The sequence below is a fragment of the Geotrypetes seraphini genome, chromosome 9 (assembly GCF_902459505.1).
Source record: "Geotrypetes seraphini chromosome 9, aGeoSer1.1, whole genome shotgun sequence".
Lineage (NCBI taxonomy): Eukaryota > Metazoa > Chordata > Amphibia > Gymnophiona > Dermophiidae > Geotrypetes > Geotrypetes seraphini.
Window position 1 is genome coordinate 35887900 of NC_047092.1, and position 20185 is coordinate 35908084.

At 41.7% G+C, this 20185-nt stretch overlaps 1 protein-coding gene across 1 annotated transcript in view; it reads left to right on the forward strand.

The window, feature by feature from the left end:
* The first annotated feature begins 4111 nt into the window (after positions 1–4111).
* SLC2A13 (solute carrier family 2 member 13) overlaps positions 4112–20185 on the forward strand; it is a 131291-nt gene continuing 115217 nt past the window's right edge. Inside the window, exons 1-2 of the mRNA XM_033958532.1 lie at positions 4112–5186; positions 11833–11992. Of these exons, the coding sequence (XP_033814423.1) occupies positions 4622–5186; positions 11833–11992 (725 nt within the window). The 5' untranslated portion in view covers positions 4112–4621. The remainder of the gene's footprint in view (positions 5187–11832; positions 11993–20185) is intronic.

A 20185-nucleotide genomic window follows, 5' to 3' on the forward strand; every position in this document is an offset into this window, starting at 1 on the left:
TGCCCGGAATATCTTTTCCTGTTCCTTTAAGACCCGAGGTGATTGACATGGAAGAGTTATAGAGTGGTTTGGAATCTCTACATAAGGTATGCTCTCAATTTGTCACCTCAGTTCTGAATACTAACACTCAATTTAAAACTTTTGAAGAGAAATTCCAAAAACAGTCCGACAGAATGGACAATTTAGAAAAATCAGTAGCAGAAGTGAAGGTTTCGGGGTGGGGGTGCGAGTGCGTGCGAGCGGTCCTTCGGGGTGGGGGTGCGAGCGGTCCTGCGGGGGGGTGAATCGGATATCGGGGGGGGGGGGAACTATGTAAAAAAAAAGTTGTAAAACGCGCTCACGCGTATAACGCGCAAGGTTATGCACGGGTTGTAAAAATCATGTATAACGCGCGCGTTATATGCGTGAAAATACGGTACTCGGTACTTGTTAAACAGAAAGCAGTAAGGGCTCCTGTGTTAACTTTTTACAGGTACCATGTGGTTAATACAAATAGTAGCGTTCGACCTGAAAAAAATGTAAAAAGCCTTAAATTATGCCACATTAAATCCTGGCTTAGAGTCCCACATTTGGATGCATTAAACCCAGATTTCAGTGCACTTTAGTAAAAGGGACCCATAGTGAGTAACGTGTTTGATCTATGCTGGACAACCTACTGATAATTATTTGCTTAACAGTATGCGTTTAAGTAAACCTTTTTCATTATGCGTGTTTTTTTGTGGGGGGTTTTTATTCAACTCATTTATTGTCAGTTGGTGCAATGCATACTTGTGGATGATTTCTATAATAGCCTTTCCATTTAAAATAAAACCTAGTGCTGTACATTCTCCATGGAAACACAGAGCTACTGAGGGTATAATTTATTTTACCATATTGTCTGTCCTTAGAAGTGTATTATAACATCAACATTATTTACCATTTAGTTATGATATTTCATGGTGGAATGAACTGACCCCCTTTACAAAGCCGTGTTAACGTTTTTAGTGCCAGGCGCCGTGGTAACAGCTCTGATGTTCATAGAATTCCTAAGAGCATCCGAGCTATTACTGTTGCGGCAGGTACTAAAAACACTATCGTGGCTTTGTAAAGGTGGGGGAGGGATTTGTTAACAGAAAACTCTAAAGCAGTGGTTCTTAAACCTGTCCTGGGGGGACCCCCAGCCAGTTGGGTTTTCAAGATATTCCTAATGAATATGCATGAGGCAGATTTGCATATAATAGAGGCGACAGGCATGCAAATCTGCCTCATGCATATTCATTAGCGATATCTTAAAAACCCAACTGGCTGGGGGTCTCCCAGGACAGGTTTAAGAACCACTGCTCTAAATTAATGGTGGATTGCCTATAAACATGACTATATAATTTTGAGAGGGACAGCTAGACCAAGCTCAAAGACAGATACCAGTACAATTTAGATAAAGATTAGAAAATGACTATATAATATTAATTTAAAATGTTCCTCTGTTTTTGACTGGTGTGTAATGGATGTACATTCATTTGAAATTTTTTTTTCTCTTAACAGTATACATAGTAACATAGTAGATGACGGCAGATAAAGACCTGAATGGTCCATCCAGTCTGCCCAACCTGATTCAATTTAAATTTTTTTCTTCTTAGCTATTTCTGGCAAACTACACCGCATTCAGGAAAAACCTGAAGACCCACCTCTTTGACAATTAACTGTTTCAGCTTCTGTATAGCACCCCCTACTTCTAGGCCCCTCCCCTTGCTTCTCCATGCCCCCTCTACTACTTTCCCATTTCCTCTTTGATCTGTCACCTAGAGCTTGTATAGGTTTGTGCGACTTACAAATGGAAGATTAGATTAGATGTTTCAATAGTGCTTCTTTTGATAGCCAAATCTGCTATACTCTTAAAATATTTGACTCTGTAGATACAGACTGTTTCGTTATTTATTTTTTTTTTTTTTTTCATTTGTTGAGCCTAAGAATGGTCTTCATTACACATTTACTTGGGGGTCTCTGTAGTTTCCTTTTCTTGTATCTCAAAACTTGTGAACTAAAAAGTCATTTTTATTTACGTTTAAGAATGGCATGTTTCTTATTTTTGTATTCGGGTACATAGAGGGGCATTTTTGATAGGACATCTAAGTCTGAGTTTGGACGTTTTGGAAAAGATGTCCAAAAATCCAGTATAGATTAGAATGTAAGATCAAACAAACAGGATAAGTAGGGGGTTCTATGTCTAATTACAACAAGCATATAGTCAGGGCCAGCTCAGCCTATGGACCAGGTTAGGCACTAGCTCAGGGTGCTAGTGATAAAGGACATCACAGTCCTTATTTGGCATCCCTCCTTCCTGCAAAGGGGAAGGAGAGATGATTTTGGTACCCTTTATCGACAGCAAATGTGTGTGTGTGTGTGTTTGGGGGGGGGGGGGGTTTGAAAGAGTAAGACACTGGATGGGGCGGGGGGCAAAGCAAAAGCTGGCTCAGGGTGCCACAGTCCCTTGAGCCAGCCTTGCATATAGTGCTGCTTTCATAATTTAAAAAAAAAACAAAAAAACAAATGAGAATTTGCATAACATTCCAGGAAGGGCTCCAATGCTCTAGTTGAGAAGTAAAACCGGGAATCAGTCATATGCTTTATCCATCTGAAGTGGAACACAAAGCAGAAAAAAAAGGAATATTTATTGGGATTTATTCACCACATTTTCATGGAGAGATTCACCCAAAGCAGTTTACAATACATTGAATAGTAATCAGATACTCTGGTAGTCTTCTCCTTAACCTTGTTGCCTCTCATATTCTTTACAATATTATAATTCATCTGAACATGTCACCCCCCTAAGCCCCATTTATCATTTGCTTACTGTCTGCATACAAACCACTATTGCATCATACAATATCTTGTACCTTCAACCTAACCATGTCCTGTCATCCACTGGAAACATTATGTATGTAAAATATGTGAACCGTTCTGAGCTCCTAAGAAAGGAAGGGCTACAAAACCAAATAAATAAATATTTTCCCTATCTGTCCCCGCAGGCTCACAATCCTATTGTGGTACCTGGGCCAATGGGGATTGTGATTTGCCCAGAGTCACACGGAGAAGGCTGGATTCGAACTCACCTCAGGGTGCCGAAGTAACCGCAGTACAACTTGTTCATGTTCCACGATTTTTTTTTTTTTAAAGTTTGTAGGATGACAAAGCACCCACCTTACTGTTAAGAATGGCACCAATTTAAGCTGGGAACACTGTACACATACACACTCCAAATTCATCCTGCACATTTTAGTCACACAAATCCAATCAAACAGATCTCAGCTAGGTTCACTGTACATAGTATACTTATAGCCAACAAGTTTCAAGTTTATTTATTATTTGATTAATCGCCTATTCCAAATTCTAAGCGATGTACAAACATACCTATCCGTGGATGTTTTTAAACTTACCACACTGTTTAACAACTAATCTTTCACTACATCTAACTACCCTTGCTGATTAACCACCACCACCTTGCCATGTTCTTTCATGGCAAATGAACGATCAACGTTTTGCCTTACCCAACATTAGAACCAAGGAGCTGTAAAGTTAAAATCTCCACCCGCAACCAAATGATAAGTAGGATATTGTGCTATAGTACCCAACAGCCCCCAAGTAAAAGCTATGGCTATAGACATTCGGAGCATACAAATTACAGAACAGGAACTTGAAACCCCAAAGTTCCCCCAAGATCATAACATATCGACCCTCTTTATCCTGAATGGTCTTATGAAGGTGGAGGTTGCTATTTTATCCATGTACTTCGCTTGTTGACTCCTTAATAAAAATGATTTAAAAAAAAAAAAGGAGCTGCGGTTGTTTACTGATGTTACTCAAAAAGAGTAAAAAGATATTCTACTGCCCCTGTTCTAATTAAGACACCATCCCCGCTCACCCTGTAGTCACCGCCCCTCCCTTAAACAATGACACTCAATGAAGACCCCTCCCCCTAAAATAATGTCCTGCTCACAAAAATAAAAGTGCCTTGCACCAACTGGATTGCAAATGAGCCTTAGCTTCTTTCTTGGGATGGACTAAAGCCCTTATAAAATCCACCCAGTATTTCCTTTTTTTGATCTCAGTAAAGTACACCTGGAACTATCATCACTGAACACACGCTATCCAGTGCTTGCACACACTCAGAAATAAGGAACAGCAAGCGCTCGCGGCTGACTATTATATTCAAAACCTTGCGACAAGCAAACAGGATATTTGATGCCTGGATCCTTCACTACACCGGGAAGCGGCAGCCGAGCATGAACGTCTCCAGAACCCGGCGAAATAGAAAGCGAAAGCCGCCTCCTCCCCCCTTCCCTCTGTCTCTCCAGAGAACCGAGCGCTCACGTGGCAGACTCTCCAGCAGCCGAGGCCGGCCGGGTGAAGCTAGGCGGCTCGAGGTGGCGTAGAGCAGTCACGTGGCGTGGAGCGCGCGCGCTGGCCCCGCCCCCCTCGTGCCCGGCCGGACTCGCTTTCCGCCTGTGAGCTCCCGCTCCGACTCTTTCTCGCTGAGCGATAATGACCGAGCCTTGAAGGGGGGGTTAGGGGGGGCTTTCGGAGGAAGACAAAGCACAACCGTCATCTCGGTGACTTCCCCCGCGTGTGGCCGCCTCGGCTCCCTATGTCCCGCAAAGCCAGCGACAATGCGGAGTACACCTTGCGGAGCCTAAGCCACCTAATGAAGGAGAAGCGGCGCAAGAGAGACGAGAACGCCGCTGAGCGGAGCCTCGTCGCGGCCGACTCCTGCACCAGCCTCAGCAGCCGGGGGCCGAGCGGCGGCGGCGGAGCGGCGCTGTCCTCGAGCGGCGCCGGCGGGGACCTGGAGCGCGCCGCCCGGCGGCGCTTCCAGCGGGATGTCACCCCGGCTTTCGTGTACGTGGTGTCGGCGTTCTCCGCGCTGGGGGGCTTCCTCTTCGGCTACGACACGGGAGTGGTGTCCGGGGCCATGCTGCTCCTCAAGAAGCGGATGAACCTGAGCGCGCTCTGGCAGGAGCTGCTGGTGTCCGGCACGGTGGGGGCGGCGGCGCTGGCGGCTCTGTTGGGCGCGCTGCTGAACGGCGCGTGCGGGCGCAGACCCTCCATCCTGGTCGCCAGCTTCCTCTTCACTGCCGGCGCCGCGGTGCTGGCGGCGGCCGGCGGCAAGGAGACGCTGCTTGCGGGGCGCATCGTGGTTGGACTGGGCATCGGTGAGTGAACATTTATTTCTTAATTAAATAGACGCATTTGGGCTTCATTTACTTCTTTCTGTTCCCTTCCCCCCCTCCCCATGTTGGACTGTGTTTAAATCAGGGATCTCAAAGTCCCTCCTTGAGGGCCACAATCCAGTCAGGTTTTCAGGATTTCCCCAATGAATATGCATTGAAAGCAGTGCATGCACATAGATCTCATGCATATTCATTGGGGGAAATCCTGAAAACCCAACTAGATTGCAGCCCTCAAGGAGGGATTTTGAGACCCCTGGTTTAAATGTACAAAGGCGATCTTGTTCCTAGCAGCAAGCGCAAACAAGTTTTGTTGGATTCATTAGGTTAAATCCCCTCTTTTGACAGGTGCCAGTCGGATATGCCATGATTGCCTTCCTCCATCCCCCTCTTAGCTAAATAGGCGATTCTGAAAGGTAAGCCCAGGATAGTCTGCAGCAGCACTGATGATGAGAGGCTGATGAAGATGCTGAATACAAACATTGAAACAAGGCCAAATGGCCCATCAACAGTATCCACTAGGTCCTCCTTTCTCTAATAATAATAATTTAATTCTTCTATACCGCCACAATCTTGCGACTTCTAGGCGGTTTACAATCAAGAGTGCTGGACATTCAGCGAAATACAATAAGTAGATATTCAGAGGAAATACAGAGATCAGAGACCTCAGGAGGCAATAGTATAGAAATACAATTTGCTGAGCGAAAATGTAATGTGTACATCTTAGTAGGTAATGTCCGACAGGACCTGTTGGGGATAAATAGCAACGTAAAGTTACGATAAAATGAAGATAACAGATTATATTTATAAAAGTGCTGTAAGTTCAGGTGGAATAGGGAGGGGAGAGGGAGAGCGGGTCAATTGTTTAGACTTCTCTAAGAGATCCCACTGTGCCTAGGGTAAGCAGATTTTTAATTAAAAAAAAAATTGTATGCCCCTGCCCCATTCCGCCTTCCCAATGTGACGTGATGATGTTGCATGCATGTGTGCGACGACATCATGGTATCGCATCTGTGCATGTAGAGAGGCCCTCCAAACGTAGCCTCAAAGAGAGAGAAGGTTTTCAAAATCTGGAGAAACTTGGACAGTCATCTAAAAATAGAGGACATGTTTAGGTAAATCCGCACATCTGGTAACCCTACACGTGCCTGTACCATGCTATCTTGAATCCAGATGCGGTCTTTGTCTCCGTCCCCTCTTCCGGGAAACTATTCCACTCATCTACAACCCTTTCTGTAGAAAAGTATTTCCTTAGATTACTTCTGAGCCTATCGCCTCATATGCCCTCTCGTTCTGGAGCTTCCCTTCAAATGAAAGAGACTCACCTCATGTGCATTTATGCACATAGGTACTTAAACCACTCTATCATATCGCCCCCCCTCTCTCACCAAAAACCATTGACCATTTTAGTAGATTTCCTCAGGACCAATCCCATTTTTGAAGGTGCGGTCTCCAGAATTGTACGCAATATTCTAAATAAGGCCTTTGCCAGAGACTTATAAAGGGACATTAATACCTCCTTTTTCCTACTGGACAATACCTCTTCCTATGCACCCAAGCATCATTCTAGCTTTCACCGTCAACTTTTCAATCTGTTTGGCCAGTTTAAGATAATCAAATTCTATCACACTCAAGTCCCACTCATCTTCGTGCACAAAAGTTCTTCACTCCCTAAATTGTACCATTCCCTCGGATGCCTCTCTTCCTTATCCCCCTGGGTAATAAAGCAGAGTGTTGTGGGCCACTCTTTATGTTAGTAACTTGAAGCAGCGACACTGCTGTCGGCTTCTGGAAAGATTGCATCCAGAGGGAAATGTACAGATACCTAATGTGGAGAAGGGGGAAGCTGCATTTTCTGGCAATATAAACATACACTTTTCAGTCCAGTTTTCTGAGAATGTACTCTCTATTTTCATATTTCCCTTTTTTCTTACCCCCCAAAATATTGCATAAAAATGTTAGCAGGTCCTTTGCATTCAGGTTGAACCTCTATGATCTTTCCCACCCATATGCCTGAAAAATATTTCTTCAAATAGCATTTGATAGACGCTATTTATTCTACATCATGTGGGTTGACAAATAATTCCAACATAATTATATTGTATAACCTGAGTTCAGAAGAATTGCTTTGTTGATAGCTAAATATAGATAATGAAAGGTGGATAGGTAAATATTTCCATGTTTCACATTTTGAGATGTGGCCTTTATCTTCTGACTTTTTCTAGAGCAGCAATTTTCTGCCAGTGTCTTGGGACACCCTGATGTGTCACCTTGAGTTGGGAGGTGTGTCATCAAAAACTTGACACAGTCAACCCATGCATTCCTCCCCCTTTTAAAAAAAATTATTATATGTTTAACATTTGGTCATTCCATGCCAAGTATTCAAGGTACAATATAAAAAATCATCTCCATTCGACATCCTCCAAATTGAATAAGGTTTTGTGTGGATGTTCCCTATAGCTTCAAATGAAACCATGTAAAATTTTTCAGTTGGATCTCTATTGGTTTCAGACTTAGAGACTTCAAATGTAGGTCACTCTTGGAGCTCTGCATAACTCAAAATGGCAACTTTGTCTAATCTCTTCAGCCCAACAAAGCCTCCAAGAGAATTGAAATTTTGAGATTAATGCAACCCCTACTACTAACTTACCCCCTCCCCTTTTTACGAAGCCTTAGGATTTCTATGAGCATTGGAGCTAATGCCTCCATGGCTGGCAATAAAAAAGCCTAACATGGCTTTGTGAAAAAAGGGTGGGTGGGTAACGTGCAAAGTTTGGAATGTAACATTAGTTTACCACCCTGTTATGAGCCAGCAAAGTAGGCAAAAAATGTTAGAAAATAAATTTAATGCCTACTTTGGCTCCTTCATTGCTCCTGACGTATTTCGGGTCAAGTCATAACTGTTCTAGCAGTCATGACAAGCACATTAGATTTGCATTATGAAGCTTTGCAGCCAATTGGAAGCAAATATATAATTACACAAAGAAATGACATTAGTGCTTTATTCAAATTTTGGCCATTTTTGGGGTACAAATATCTCAACTGTACATTGTCTAATTTTTCTGTATCACTTGAAAAAGCGTCTTTTTTGCTACAAAAGCCCTTCTGTTTCATATTTGACCCAGTCTTGCTTTGGCCAGGCCTCAAATGCATGCTTTATTCACATGCATATAAATGCAGTGGTAAAAAAGGGCATCTTTGGCATCCTATTGTGTAATATGCAAATGAGCTAGAGGTGTGAAATTGCATGGTGCAGCTAAGTTTGTTGGACTTGCCATACTAACCCAGGTTACAACATCCACTGCATTCATGTACTCTTGTAAATGGCCCATCAAAGTGGACATTCCCCCCCCCCCCCCTTTACAAAACCGTAGCATGGTATTTAGCACGGTAACAATTCCTCTGCTCATAGAAATCCTGTGAGCATCAGAGCTGTTTCCGCCTTGGCTGGTGTTAAAAACTGCGCTATGGTTTTGTAAAATGGTGGGGGGGAGGTAGTTGTTGGTTCATTGCAAATTCAATACATTCACTTGAGCTCTTTTCTCTTTTTCATTGTCCATGTGTTCCACTTTATGCTTTACTTCAGTTTTGGCTCAGGACTTCAAAATTTGAGTCTCTGCATAATTAGTGACTACTTGCAGCATGGCATTTGAAGTTCATGCCTTTCTGAACCAACTTATTCCTGGAATCAAAAATGTGCACTAAGTGATGGATCTGCATCACAATACAAAAATTGCAAAAAAACAAATTGTTAATCTTTGCTGCCTTTACAAAGACTTTGCAATTTCTGCTGAATGGAATTTTTTTTACTGACCTGATGGTCCCCAAGCCGATGTTGGGTGGAGGCACCAGCATGTGTGTAGTATGGACAATGCCTAAAGATTTAAAGTGATAGTACACTTGGCAGTGTTTATACCATGTTCTGTGGATGACATCTGCCGCATATGAGAATATATGTCTGCTGTCCTTGGAATATCGAAAAAAGGAGTGGTGAAGGGACACAATTAACCAACTATGGGAATAAGCAATTGATTAAAAATGTAACACATATAGCATATACAAAATATATATATATATATATATATATATATATATATATATATATATATATATCTATCTATGTAGCAAGGCCTAAAAAAGTCTTTGACTCCTCTGTTTCCTGGACCCCCCCCCCAACATGGTCCGTGTTTCGGCTGAAACAGCTTTCCTCAGGAGAATGTTAAGAGAGCCTATAAGACAGAGCTACAAAGTGTATATACATACTTGAAAAACATGAATAAACATCTTCTAAAGGTATCTGCTTTTCCTGTCATTTCATGTGAATTGGGTAGTCAGTCTATTGGCATTCTCAGACTGAAGTCGGGAAGCTTCAAAATTTAGATGTTGACAGAGAGTTTCTCCTTTATTTGGAAACAACCAAATAATTGATATTGTTGAAATGTATGTGATTTTAATTATGTTTGTATCTTATTGTGACCTGCCTTGGGCAAGGCGAGATATAAATAAATAAACTATAAAACTATAAACTCTTTCTGCTTGTTCAATTGCCCGTCTTTTTTTCAGAAACTACATAAGGGTCATGGGGCATCCATATCCTTTGTAGCAGAGTTTCTCAACTTCTTCAAGCCAAGTATCACCTAAATCTAACAAATATCAACTTATACCCCAACCCAAACTCCGCCCCAGACCTGCCCAAACTCTTCCCCTGACCCCACCCCCATACTAATTGTAATTCAATTTATTTCATTCATTTTTCATATATATACAATATAATCTTATTAACAATACATAATGGTAACCACAAAATTGAAAACCACATACACAGAGAAAATGTTAATTATCATTTATATTTGGGGGGGTTTTCAAAGAGGTCAGGGCATATGACTTTAAAATATGCAATGTCACCTCAGTAACTATAGAAAAATAGACAAATATAGTGCAAAATACAGACAGTAGATTTAAATTCTCAAAACTGACACATTTCGATCACTAAATTGAAAATAAAATCGTTTTTCCTACCTTTGTTATCTGGTGATTTCATTAGTCTTTGGTTGCACTTCCTTCTGACTGTGCATCCAATCTTTTTTTCTTTCTGCCTCCTACACGCTTCCTCTCCTCTGGACCTCATTCCCTTCCCCAACCAACATCTCTCTGTCCCTCCATGAGTCCAACTTTTCTTCCTCTCTCCTCCACCCCTATTGGCAACATGTCTCCCTTTCTTTCTCACTGCCCATCTGTCTTCCTCTCATTCTCTCAATTGCGTCAGAAAGAGTGAGAGAGAGATCCAGGGTGTATCTTTCCCACCCCCTCTACTGTCACATCCAACAAATCTCTCTCTCTCTCTCTCTCTCTCTCATCTTCCAGATCATGTGCAACATTTTTCATTCTTATATCCCAAATTAGTGCCCATTCCTCCCTCCCTTGTGTCCCAAGTTCATGTCCCCTCCCTTCCTTCTGTGTCCCGAGTTCGTGCCCCCCTCCCTGTCTTCCAGCCTTTCTCCCAAATTTGTGCTCCTTCCCCCACTCCATTCTCTCTTTGTCCCACATTGATATCCTCTTTCTACCTTACTTGCTTCAGAGCTGTACAGCTGGGCTGCTCCTTTCCTGCCTTTAGCTACACTTGTTTGCAGGGATGTGGGCAGCAACCTTTGCATGCTGCATGTGGCAGACCTTCAAGCGTCCCTCTGACGTCATCTGTAATGTCGGAGGGAAGGCTTCCGGTTCAGCCATGTGCAGCATGGAAGAGCTGCTGCCCATGTCCCTGCAAACAAGTACGGCTGAAGGCAGTAAGAACTGTTGAGGTAACTAGGATCCCTGGCTGACCTAGAAGGCTTCCCTCAGTCGTCAGCTCTGACATCGGAGGGAAGCCTGGGTCAGCTTCGGCAATGCAGCTGGAGGGCCGAATAGGCATGGGATCTATGGTGGCAGAGGCGATTGAGGAGGAAGGGGGACGCATACCTCTAGGGCTATGCGTACCGTGTGTTGAGAAACATTGCTTTATAGAATACCAGTTCATATTGTGGCAGCATAAGTCATATGTGGAAAAATAGTACTAAAGGGCATATAAACTCCTGATCAGAGGCCCAGGCAGTTACTCCTGAAGACATATTCCATGCTGCCACCTTGTCATTGCTACACTCCTTTATGAAACAGTACAAGACTCCTTGATAGAAATGATGCAGTCTTTGGAAGAGCGGGTAATTCATGGGGCTTTGTTTGCCCAGGAGTGAAGGAGTGCCATAGTGGTTAGAGCTGCTGCCTCAGCACGCTGAGGTTGCAAGTTTGATCCCAGCACCACTCCTTGTGACCCTGAGCAAGCCACATAACCCTCCATTGCTCCAGGTACCGTAGTTAGATTGTGATTCCACTGGGACAGAGAGAGAAAATACTTAGATTACCCAATTACTATTCAATGTAAACCACTTAGGGACAGTGGTTCTTAAACCTGATCTGGTGGACCCTCCAGTCATTTGGATTTTCAAGATGTCCCTGTACTGTTTCTGGCACCATGAGAGTGTTATGTATCTCCTCTTTAATCTCCAAAGGGTATCTTAAGATGTCTATATTGCTTTGCTTATTTTTTTTCCAAATGTTTACTACTTTTTCAAACTTTCTCATTATTCTTTTGTAGGCCTTGCTTCCATGACAGTCCCAGTGTACATTGCAGAAGCAGCTCCACCACACTTAAGAGGTCGATTGGTTACCATTAACACGCTGTTCATAACAGGAGGACAGTTTTTTGCAGCAGTTATAGATGGATCTTTTAGTTACCTTGCCAAAGATGGCTGGAGGTAATGTGTTAATTTATTTAAAATATGTCAAGCTTTCAATTAAAAACATTGAGAAAAGAAAGGCAATGGAAGAAAAGGCCAATACTGATTAAAAGAAGGTTAAAACCAAAATGGGTAATTATGGTAAATGGGTAACAGGAGTCCAGTATGAACTCAGATCTTCTGCAGCTGTTAATTTTTATTAGGATTTATTTTCATAGTAACAAAATAAAAGTTGACAGATAAAACCTGAATGGTCCATTCAGTCTGCCAACAAGGTAGCCACTCTGTGCTGGTTTCACGTTTTCATGATTAAATATTGATATCACAAACAGGGCAATTATCACTAACTGTATATAGGTACATATATAATGTAATCTTGGAACACAGTATCATAACAGCATGCCAGTAGTCTGAAGAGTGGCTTTATTATGGCTGCAACATAGTGAAATTCATTAATACAAGTGATTAAACCAACAATCAAACAATATGACAACATACTTGCTAATTTCAACGTTAAGATTTCTAACCTCCTCTTCAAACAGAAATATATAATACCTGCATTCATAGCAAATGATATGAACAAATGTTTTGGTTCTCAAAAGTAGTAGTTGAGAAGGTAAGGAATTAAGAGGTCAGCTTTCATAAACTACAAAAGATTGCAGAAAGAGGAAAACAGGCAAAAATATTTGGAAAAGTTAAGAGAGGCTGGTTGATTAGTCAGGAAAGCAAAGATACAAATTGAAGAAAAAATAGCTGACATGGTAAAATGGGGAGACAAGACATTTTTTTAGATATATTGGTGATAGGACAAAGTGGCATTATGAGATTCAAAAGTGTTTCGAGTTGTGTTTGTTAATGTCCATGACAATTAATGTTATGTTTTATTGTTGATTGCATTTATCCCCTTTTTAATAAACTTGATAAAGAAAAGGCTGAATTGCTTAACAAATATTTCTGTTCTGTGTTCACAGCTGAAGGGCTGAGAGTAGGACCACAGAAGACAAACGCGAATAGGGATGGAGGGTTGGTAGACCCTGTTCAATTTTCAGAGGGTTGTGTTCTTGAGGAGCTAGCTAAATTAAAGGTAGACAAAGCAATGAGACTGGATATTGTACATTTGAGGGTGCTGAAGTAACTTAGGGAAGTGACAGGCTGGGTCAAGAACTGGATCAATGGAAGATGACAGAGGGTAGTGTTAATGGAGATTGCTCTGAGGAAAGGGATGTTACCAGTGGTGTGCCTCAAAGTTCTGTTAACATTTTTATAAGTAATATTGCTGAAGGGTTGTCAGATAAGATTTGCCTCTTTGCAGACGATACCAAAGTCTGCAATAGATTAGACACCCTGAATGGTGTGAATAAGATGATGAAAGACCTAGTAAAGCTTGAAGAATGGTCTGAAATTTGGCAGCTAAAATTTAATGCTAAGATATGCAAGGTCATGCATTTGGGCTGCAAAAACCCAAAGGAATGGTACAGTTTAGGGGTGAAGAATTTATGTGCACAACAGAAGAGCGTGATTTAGGTGTGATTGTATGTGATGATCTTAAGGTGGCCAAACAGGCTAACAAGGTGACAGTGAAAGCTAGAAGGATGCTAGGGTGCATAGGGAGAGGTATGGTCAGTAGGAAAAAGGAGGTATTGATGCCTCTGTATAAGACTCTGGTGAGACCTCTTTTAGAATATTATGTACAATTATGGAGACCTCACCTTCAAAAAGATATAAAAAGGATGGAGTCGGTCCTGAGGAAGGCTACTAAAATGTTGGGTGGTCTTCGTCATGAGGTGTATGGGGACAGACTTAAAGGTCTTAATGTGTATACTTCAGAGGAAAGGCAGAAGAGGGGAGATATGATAGAGACGTTTAAATACCTATGTAGTGTAAATGTACATGAATCAAATCTCTTTTATTTGAAAGGAAGCTCTGGAATGAGAGGGCATAGGATGAAGTTAAGAGGTGTTAGGCTCAGGAGTAATCTAAGGAAATACTTTTTTACAGAAAGGGTGGTAGATGTATGAAATAGTCTCCTGGAAGAGGTGGTGGAGACAAAGACTGTCTGAATTAAAGAAAGTGTGCGATGGGCACGTGGAATCTCTTAATAATAATAATAATAATAATTTATTTCTTATATACCACCAAAGCCATAGTAGTTCGAGGCAGTTTACAACAAAGAAGGGCTGGACAATCAGCGAATATAGGTACAGTCAGCGAAAATACGTACAACAAGGAAGGGCTGGACAGACAGCGAAAATGTACAATCAGCGAATATAGGTACAACAAAGAGGGTCTGGGTAGTCAACGAAAATAAGTACAATCAGCAGATTAGAGAGAGAAAGAGATAATAGTGACTGCAGATGGGCCATTTGGCCTTTATCTGCCATTATGTTTCTATTAGAATTTGAGTAGTGTGCGTTGATGTTTGAACATATAACCCTCTGTCCGCAGATGGGACATATCACCCATCAGAAGGTTGTAGGATCCAGACAGCATGTTAGAAAGTAGATATTCATAAAAATCTTCCCTCACCTGGTTCCATTTCTTTGGGGGAATGTAAAATAAGGTTACTATCGACACATCTTCTAGATGGTTTTTAAATAATCTGCAAGTAAGGATTTCGAAGTCCATAGTGGACCTCGAGTCCAATTTAACAAAGCCAAAAGTATCTTTCAGACTTATCGCCAAGCCCCTGCCTCTTTTCCAACCTCTAGACCAGTGGTCTGAAACTCAAACCCTTTGCAGGGCCACATTTTGGATTTGGAGGTACTTGGAGGGCCTCAGAAAAAAAATAGTTAATGTCTTATTCAAGAAATGACAATTTTGCATGAGGTAAAACTCTTTATAGTTTATAAATCTTTCCTTTTGGCTAAGCCTTCATAATAATATTGTAATTTATAGCTAAAGAGACATATGATCAAGAAACTGTTTTATTTTACTTTTGTAATTATGATAAACATACCGAGGGCCTCAAAATAGTACCTGGAGGGCCTCATGTGGCCCCTTGGCCGCAAGTTTGAGACCACTGCTCTAGACAGAGGTATAATTCTACAGCCCTGGGGTAGACCTTCATTTATGGCTACATCATCATCAGAAATCAACCAAGTTTCAGTCAGAAGTACCACATCCAGGTTTTTCTCCTCCAGCCAATCTTTAACCAAAAGGGTTTTATTTTATGGACCGAATATTCAGGTATGATCCATGCAAATTACAAAAATTTGAAGTGGTCAACAGGTCAGAATAACCAAAGCTTTTTAAAACCCGCTGTCTCTTACCATATTTTCTAGAAGGTTTGCGGGAGGAGATCACAACTGGTATTTGGAAAGGACCCAGTTCAGTACAATCATGCAGAAAATTTTTCAAGCTTAAAAGGACGATTCCAAGAATAGTGAACTGAAATAGGTTCAGAATATAATACATCAGCAGCCCAGCTTTTATAGCAATCAAATCTAAAATCGCTATTTAAAAGTGCCATTTTGCATTAAAAATGGAAAACGTGGTATAAAATTTAAAATCTTCGCAAAGGCACGCACCTTTGACTTATGCCTTAGATGGCGTGCCGAACAGCAGAGTGCCGTTAGGCACTCAAACTTTTTAAAGGTCGCAGCTCCAAACGTCATCCAAGGGGGTGGAGCAAGCTCGCACGCCCAGAACGAATTGCCGCTCTGAACAGAGTCGGCAAGGGGGTACACAGCCTGGCTGCCCATTCCCGCCAGTCCGTAGAGGCTGGGGATCCCTAGTTCCTGCCCACCCTCCCCCACCGCTGAAGCCGCTTCCAGCGATCTCTGCATGCCTGCCATCCGCCCCCGAAGTCAACATAGTTACCACCTTCTTGAAGCCGCACTCGCTCCTTCGGTCTTCAGCAGCACTCCTTGCCTAGACAGCGCATGCAGTGATTCACACTGACCCAGATACCTTCTCTCAGACGTCAAAGTTAATGTTGGAGGTAAGGCTTGTGGGTAAGACGTGCTGCGTGTGAATTGCTGCTTGCACCATCCCCGCTGTCAACCAGGACGTTGTGCTCTCGTGCGATAACCTGGACTGAGTAATTGTTTGGATGTACGCTGGTGCTCTGCCGGGAAACATATAAGTCCTTCAATATACCAACTTTTCACACCCACAGTGGGTTATGTCTGTGCTTTATTACTGGGTTTTCCCGGAGTAAGCTACAGGAGGATACCTTCAGTGCTTACCAGTTGTGAGTTGCCTATCTTTAATCCTAAAATTGGGTCTGCATTCTTCAGAGGGCGTAGAGTTTTTTTTAAACCATGAAACTTAACTAAGGTTTTTTTCTCCAACCCTCATTGTTGCTTTTTTTTCTCATTTGTGTTAACTGGTGGGGGGGGGGGGGGCGGGTTTGGTTCTGTGGGTATACAGCATCTGCCAGGAACCCTTCTATGTGTGTGTGTGTATATATTTATTTAGAAACAGGCCTATTACTTCTTCTATGTGATTTCAACTATCCCAAAATTGATTGGATAAATGTTACATCAGGGAGTGCTAGGGAGGTAAAATTCCTAGACATCATAAATGACTGTTTCTTGGAACAACTGGTCAAGGAATTGTCAAGAAGGGGAGCTATTTTAGATTTAGTCTTTAGTGGAATGCAGGACATAGTATGGGAGATAACTGTGTTGGGTCCGCTTGGAAACAGTGATCATAACATGATCAAATTTGAGCTGATAACTGGAGTGATGTTATTAAAGAAAATACTGTAATGGCATTTCATTTTCACAAGGGCAACTATGATAAAATGAGGAAAATGGTTAAAAAGAAGCTAAAAGGGTCTGTGGCAAAGGTCAGAAATGTAAACCAAGCATGGATGTTTAAAAATACCGTCATGGAAGCCCAGAGAAAACGAGAGCTGGTGTGGTTAAAAGGCAAAGTGAAAGGGATATTACAACCAAGAAAACATCCTTTAAACTAAGAATGGAAAAAGGATCCCAATGAAGATAAGAAGAAGAAACACAAGCACTGGCAAGTTAGATGCAAAGCATTGATTAAAAAAAAAAAAAAAAAAAGGCAAAAAGAGAATATGAAGAACAACTTGCTAAAGAGGCAAAAACTCATAGTAACAATTTTTTTTTGGTATGTCAAAAGCAGAAAACCTGTGAGGAAATCCATGGATGATCAAGGAGTAAAAGGTGCGCTCAAGGAGAATAAGGCCATAGCGGAGAGATTGAATGAATTCTTTACTTCCGTCTATACGAAAGACGTAAAATCTTCCTGAACTGGAAATGGTTTTCAGGGGTGATGAGATGGAGGAATTGAAAGAAATCTTGGTGAACCTGGAAGATATAGTAAGCTAAATCAGCAAGTTATGGAGTGATAAATCACCTACACCGGATGGTATATATCCCAGGGTACTGAAAAAATCATCTGTAGTACCTGAAGATTGGAGGGTGGCCAATGTTACGCTGATTTTTAAAAAGGGTTCCAAGGGAGATCCTGGGAATTGCAGCCTGGTAAACCTGACCTCAGTGCTGGTCAAAATAGTGGAAACAATTATAAAAAATAAAATTGTGGAACATGTAGACAAACAGAGTCATCAGCATGGGTTCAGCCAAGGGGAAGTCTTGCCTCACCAATTTGTTTGTCTTCTTTGAAGGTATGAATAAACATGTGGATAAAAGCGAGCTGGTTGATGTAGTTTATTTAGATTTCCAGAAAGTTTTTGACAAAGTTCCTTACGAAAGGCCCCTGAAAAAATTAGAGAGTCATGGGATAGGAAGCAATGTTGAATTGTGGATTAAGGGTTTTTGGACAGAAAACAAAGGGTAGGGTTAAATGGCCATTTTTCTCAATGGAGGAGGGTAAATAGTGGGACCGGTGCTATTTAATTTTTTAATTTTTGTATTTATTGCAATTTTTCAAACAATCTTACAAGTACACACTTGTTCAAGTAATACAGAACCAAAAAGAAACATAATGGGAATAGGTACAATAGAACCAAATTTAAGGTTCTTTCTTAGACCTCTGAAGGTGTTCAGATATTTAAAGGAGAAAAGAGCAAAAACAGAATATAAGAAAGGCTTTAACGTGAATTAAGCTCTGTTATATTATTTACATTAGCAATCTAAATAACTTGAACTTCAGGTGGACAAATGTTCTGGTTGGAAATAAACATCTACTATAATAATTCCCTTAGCGCGCATATGCATTTCTAGCCTGGTGGCTCCGTGCGTCCGTAGCTCCATGGCCAGCAGAGAAATTGTAGCAGAGAAGCTGGTAAAGCGTGTGTGACGCATGAGGCAGTGAGACGATTTGCAGTGAGTGATGGTTCACTTCTCCCAGCAGCGGTTATTCTGTGCCGGTTGCCGTTTGCTGCTTGATTTAAAAAAAAAAAAAAAAATGTAGGTGGAAGAAGGGGCGCAATAATTTGCATCCCCACTAAGATCCCCAATATTCCCCCACATCACGGACCTCCACCGACATCCCCCTGACATCTCCACACACACGGACAGGGGCCAAACAGACGGGACTGACAGAAAAGGTGGCAGTGAAAGATACAGAAGGACATGGAGCCAAACAGACAGGACAAAAACCCCAACAAATTTATAGATTGAATCAGGTTGGGCAGACTAGATGGACCATTCGGGCCTTTATCTGCCGTCATCTACTATGTTACTATGGTTTTTATTTTAACTATTTATGCGGCATAGTTTTCAGGAAAAAAGCCTTCAGCAAAACTCAAGACCTTGCTGCAGAATACTTCATGCCGCCATTTTGAAACGCCTCCCTATCCAGTGCTATTTAAGTAATTTATAAATGACCTGGAAATTGGAACTACGAGTGAGATGAGGTGATTAAATTTGCAGATGACACTAAACTGTTAATGCACGTGGACTGTGAAAAACTGCAAGAAGACCTTAGGAAATTGGAAGACTGGGGCATCCAAATGGCAGATGAAATTTAATGTGGACGAATGCAAAGTAATGCACATTGGGAAGAATAATTCAAATCAAGATTTTCTAGGGGACATTCAATTAAGTTACAGAGTAATACTTTTAAAACCAATAGAAAGAAATATTTTTTCACTCGGAGAATGGGTACGCTCTGGAATGCATTGACAGAGGATGTGGTAAGAGTGGTTAATGTAGCAGGTTTTAAAAAAGGTTTGGACAAGTTCCTGGAGGAAAAGTTCATAGTCTACTGTTGAGATAGACATGGGGAAGCCATTGCTTGCCTTGGAGGGTGGCATGGAATGCTGCTACTATTTGGGTTTTTGCCAGGTACTTGTGACTTGGATTGGCCTCCGCGAAGATGGGATACTGTGCTTGATGGACCATTGGTCTGACCCAGTAAAGCTATTCTTATGTAGGGTAGGGGATGTTTGGGGAGGTACCTGGCATGGGGGTGTCCCTTTGGTGGCAGGAAGAAGTGGGCATCCCTCCTGTTTTTTCACTGCTGTAGGCAGGGGGGAGGGGTGTTGGCATGGCAGAAGGGAGTGGGCATCCTTCCTGCCATTTTTTTCTTGCCTGGGGGAAGATGGGGGAAATGGCAGGAGGGAATGGCCGATTTTTGCAGGGGGGGATTCCTGGTGCCATGTTCGTCGGGGATCGTTGGGGTGGGCCGTCATTGGCAGGGGGGCTTTTTTTCTCCTCTTCTTCTTCTTTTTTTTTTTTTTTTTAATGGGGCAGATATTGTAAGTGTGTAACATGAGCAGTATCTGTGCCCATTTAAAAAAAAAAAAAAAAAAAGTGTTCCTACCTTGAACAGCTGAGTGGCAGGAGGCTTTCCCCTGCCTCTCAGCTGTTCGAGCTTCCCCTGCCGGTTCTGTGATCGCTGTGAAAGTCGCACTCACAGCGATCGATCGGATGGCAGATTCTGGGATTATGATGAACATCTGTATGAATCATTTGCATGCAAATGTTTGTTTTGTTTTTTTTGTATTTACTCTTTATTGAATTTTCATTTTTTATGATAATACAATCGTATTTGAAATAAACAGTTTCCACCACAAATAAATTATACTGAAATAATTTTAGGAAAATAAAATAGCACTGTTTCAACTGTTATTTAGTCCACAATCACTGGAGAAGGGGTTTCAACATAATCGAAGATAGTTTACCTGAATTGATCCCAACCTACTAACTTAGAGCTTATTCCTGAATACTGAAAGGGGTATAAATCTCGTCAATTGTGCGGACTCAAAGAAAATATATCTAGCTCCCTTAAAATTAATAAGACATTTACATGGGAATCTTAATACAAAAG